This window comes from Alligator sinensis, unplaced genomic scaffold (assembly GCF_000455745.1).
Source record: "Alligator sinensis unplaced genomic scaffold, ASM45574v1 scaffold240_1, whole genome shotgun sequence".
NCBI classification, from domain to species: Eukaryota; Metazoa; Chordata; order Crocodylia; family Alligatoridae; genus Alligator; species Alligator sinensis.
In genome coordinates this window covers 2,366,234-2,370,684 of record NW_005841902.1, presented here as the reverse complement: position 1 = coordinate 2,370,684, position 4,451 = coordinate 2,366,234, and the positions used below count along the sequence as shown (strand labels likewise).

Sequence of the window (4,451 nt, the reverse complement as noted above, 5' to 3'; positions counted from 1 at the left end):
CTTTCCCGCTTGGGAGCCATGCCCACAGAGCTGTGCGGCCGGCTATGGGGTAGCAGCGGTGGTGTGGTGGTGGCCGTCACATGTGAGCCGCCGTCACATGTGAGCCACCCTCTCCCGCCCCTGCTGGCCAGCTGGCATGTGTGGTGCCCGCATGCAGCGGGCACCACTGCACCGCTGCTGCCACGCCCTGCGCCACTTGCCCGCAAAGCCGTGTGGCCAGCTGTGGGAAGGCAGCATGGGGCGCGGCAGCAGAGTTGCTGTGGTGGCCACTGTGTGCGAACCCGCCCAACTGGCTGGCACATGTGTGGCCCACAGGGGCACCCCTGCTCTCACCCCTGGCCCTGCTGCTGGGAGCGGACTGACGTGGGGGCCAGGGAGGCACTGCAGCGTGCCCCCTCTGCCCCCAGCCACCTTCCCCCCACCCCCAACCTCCAAGCCCCACTTACCTCCAGGCTCCAGGGACAAAAGGCGAGTCTGAGCCTGAGCCCAGCCTTGGCTCGCTCAGAGGCTCAGGCCCTGCCATTCCCCCTCTCCCTTCCCCTCCAGGCAGGGCTAAGGGTTTCCTGCCCTTTCTGCAGTTAGCTCTCGCAGGCTGGAACTGTGCCAGCCTGTAAGAGCTCTTTGCAAAAATGGAGAATCCATGGATTTCTCTGCTAAAAGGGGAAATCCGCATTTTCTCTGATTAAAAACGGGGAATCCATGGTTGTCTCTGTTTTTCCGTGGGAAATGGAAAATCCACATCCCTGGTTATCAGCCCCCTGCTGGCTTGCTGCAGACAGTGTAAAGTTTGCTATGGACAGTATAAAGAAGCATGGAGGGAGATAGAGAAGCTCCGTATCATCAACAGATGCATGCACTGCACACCCCGCATGCCTCAGAGTGCTAGCAGGGGTCTGGAGTCTGGCAACACTTCTGCCCCTTGAGCAGCCAGCGTGGAAATGCCTGGGATGGTGCAAGCAGACCTCCCTAATCAGAGATCCTGCCGGAGCCTGGCCATGCACCACCCCCAGCGCAGCTTTGTGTAAAGGAAGGGAGGGCTGCTCTAGCACCCCCGGCTTCTAGCCTGAGCCACTGCAGGCATGTGCTTGAAGTTCCTGAGTCCAGAGAGAATGTCTGTCCAGTTACAAACCACTTCAGCCTAGCCAGATTAAACTAACCTGCAAAGATTGAATCAATTCAGGGTCAGGCTTTTTGAATGTCAGTCTCTAGCCTCAAGGTCTTTTCTGTCCCTACTTTCCTAGGATCCTGTGAAATTATGTTGCTCTGTATATTGCGAGAATAGGCTGATAGTCATAATCTCCTAGATCCTGGAATTTAGATATCCTAACCGTGGCCCTAGGATAACTAGTTAGTCTACTATTTCTTTTCTACTCTTTTGGGAAAGAAAGGGTACCTTAAAGGGAATGAGTGCCTGCCATTCCTTCACACCTTCTTCTGGCAACTAAAATGCTCTCTGGGAAGGGGTTGTGCTGTGCACTGTTCCTTTTTCTGACATATATATATTTTAGACACATATATTTCTAGTGGATGTCTGGTTGTCAAGAGGTCACATTTTAGAAGATTCCGAGCAATGCTGAAACGTGCCACAATATTGCATGCACACTACCTTGCAAATCAAAAGCTGCATAACTGCCTTATTGCATTATTCTGGGTGGGTTAGAGAGGCTGACTTAATTAGCCTCAGCACAGAACCATGTTAGTGTTGATTATACTATTTCTGCTTTCAGATATAGGGTGTATAAGGGTGTAGTGCCACCTGTAGGCAAAGTCAGTTATTGGGTTAAACATGTCCTCACTAATTCAGGATTCAGTAGACTTTTTCTGTCTTTCCAGAAGAAAGGTTGACGCATTTGACATAAATGTTTGATACAGCCTCAAGAAATCTTTCCTCTGTACTGTTATGCAGTTGAAATCTTCCAGTTTATTCCTGCTCTACAGCAAGGGTTCGGCCTTAGTGAAAGGATTCAGTGAATAAATTCAGCATATTAAGGAACTTCATAGGAGAAGCTCAACGCTTCTATAGATCTTAGCCACTAAAACCTAATTGCTGTCTTCATGACTTTTTTTTCCCCCAAACCACAACATACATATATGTACTACATATATATACATACATATATGCACATGCATATACAAATATACATATATATGTGTGTATACATGCATACATATATATATATATATATATACACACATACACATATGCATATATATATGTACACACACACATATAGCATGTGTGTGTATGTGTGCACGCACAAAATTTACTTGTGTACTGCCAACCCCAAGCATTCCTAATATTGCCAGTCTCCAAAATCTATGAGACTGGCTTTAAAAATCATGAGGTTTTAAAAAGTGACTTGTTTGTTCTTTTGTGAGAAGTCTCTAGGAGCAAGCAAGTGACATTTTCAAGGTCTTTTGTGGAACAGGGAAGAGGGTCTATAAATTTACTGTTTTTAGTTGATCACTTAATTTCAGGAGTGTGGGTTTTAAAAATACCAGTGACCATGAGACACTGGTAACTTTGGCAAACTTAATCAATTTGTGATGCTTTAAAATGGTAATATTTGGTCATTTGGTATCATGATTTTCTGTAATGGGAGAACTGTCTGGGTCCACAGAATCAAGGATATAGCAAAGGTGGGAATATCTATACCAAAGGTAGCAAAAGATGGCATTTTAGCTGATCCATTCATGTTATCTTAGACCAGGGGTGCTCAACATCCAGCCCTTGGGCCAAATGTAGTCTGCAGAGCCTTGCATCTGGCCCATAGAACTCCCCCTGGGATGGAAGATTTGCTGGTGGGAGAGCAATAGCCATTAATATGACCACTGTCCCTGCCCTTCCAAATTCAAAAACCGCAACCTCTACACAGCCTGTCAGAGCCAGACTGTGTCCCCATAGACCTGTGGGGTCACGCTGTACCCCCCTCTCCACATTTGGATCAGGGCTGGGCCATGCCCTTTCTCCCCCATGGGGCTGCATTGGAGCTGAGCTATGCCCCCTGCCCCTCCATGGGACCAGGCCACACCTCCTTTTCTGCCACCTCATTTTCCCCCTCCTCCTTTCCCCCCATTCCCCTGTAGGGCCACACTGGGGCTGGGCCATGTCCCCTTCCCCTCATGGGGCCAGGTTGGGACCAGGCCACATCCCCTTTCCCCTGTGGGGCCAAGCCATACCCCCTTCCTCTGCAGGGCTGGCTTGGGGACAGCTGCCACCTGCCTCCTAACCCCCTTGCTATGCCCCCCATGGGTGCTGGAGGGGAACCAACAGCTAGATCTGGCTCACGGAGGGATGGGACACTGTCCCTCTGGCCCATGGGTGGAAAAGATTGAGCACCACTGTCTTAGACTGAAACCTGAGATTTTGAAAACCAGTTAGCAGGTTTGAATTTCTCTTTGTAATAGAAAACTCTACTCACCTCTTACTATTGCAAATTCCACAATAAGAAAAAAAGATTAAATTCTTTACCTTTTTCTTCTCTTTATAGGCCTTGTGTTTATACAATGGGATCGCCACTGAACAACAGAGCTCTTTTTCCATGCCAGGAACCACCGGTTGCCATGTCAACCTGGCAAGCTACAGTCCGAGCAGCTACAGGTTTTGTTGTCTTAATGAGTGGTGAAAATTCAGCAGAACCAATACAGCTTCAAGAAGGTAGGTGCACTATGTCTATTTTGTACACTTATTGCATGGAATAACACCAGTAAAGTATTCTTAAAATTGTAATTAGCAGTAAAGCTTAGCATTTACCTTATGATTGTTATTCTTCAGTCTGAAAATACAAAAAAAAAAAAAGAAAGAATATTCATTGCTATTTCCAATTTTCAAAGAAATATCCTGCTCAGGGTCATTCTGCAAACCAGTAACACGACTGGGCAGAATACTTAGGTTTTCTAACTCCATTCCTCAGCCTGCTGATTTTAGCTTTTGTATAAAAACCTTTCCTTAATTTGCCTAATCCTTGTTAATCTCTCTCATTAGTTGACTTAGTTTTAATCAGCCTGCAGTTAAGTGCTTGGCACATAGTATTTGGCACATAAAGTATCAGAATTGGGCTCTGGACAGCTCAAGGTATTGATAACACATGATATACTTCCAATTCAAATATAGCCCATGGTAAAACTAACTGAAAGTCATTATTGTATCATATCTGTTTGGTGAGCAGTATGTGAAGTGAGCTGAAGTTCTCCATCCAGTGCCAACTGCCCCTCAAAGCTCTACTTTATTTCCACTTCTTTTGGCACCAAGGCATCTCTGCAGTCTCTCGCTACTTAGCGAGAGCTGCTTAGCGCTGTGTGAGGCATTGGCAACACATAGGGGTTGCACGTGGGTGCACGTGTACCCCCTGAGATTGGCCGTGCACCACCTGGAAGCACCAACCATGAAACTGGAAGTGCACTTCCATTTTTGCTGCTGGCTTGGCGATTGGCCACCACTGGGGGACCCC

The 4,451-nt window shown here is 47.3% G+C and overlaps 1 protein-coding gene across 19 annotated transcripts in view; it reads left to right on the top strand.

The window, feature by feature from the left end:
- CUNH9orf3 (chromosome unknown C9orf3 homolog) overlaps positions 1-4,451 on the top strand; it is a 307,749-nt gene that overhangs the window by 30,033 nt on the left and 273,265 nt on the right. For all 19 annotated transcript variants that reach the window (XR_003092784.1, XR_003092780.1, XR_003092782.1 and 16 more), the window contains one exon: positions 3,492-3,658. Coding sequence is in view for 15 of the 19 variants with exons in the window: in XM_025197657.1 (XP_025053442.1) it covers positions 3,492-3,658 (167 nt within the window). In the remaining 4 variants the exon portion in view is untranslated. The remainder of the gene's footprint in view (positions 1-3,491; positions 3,659-4,451) is intronic.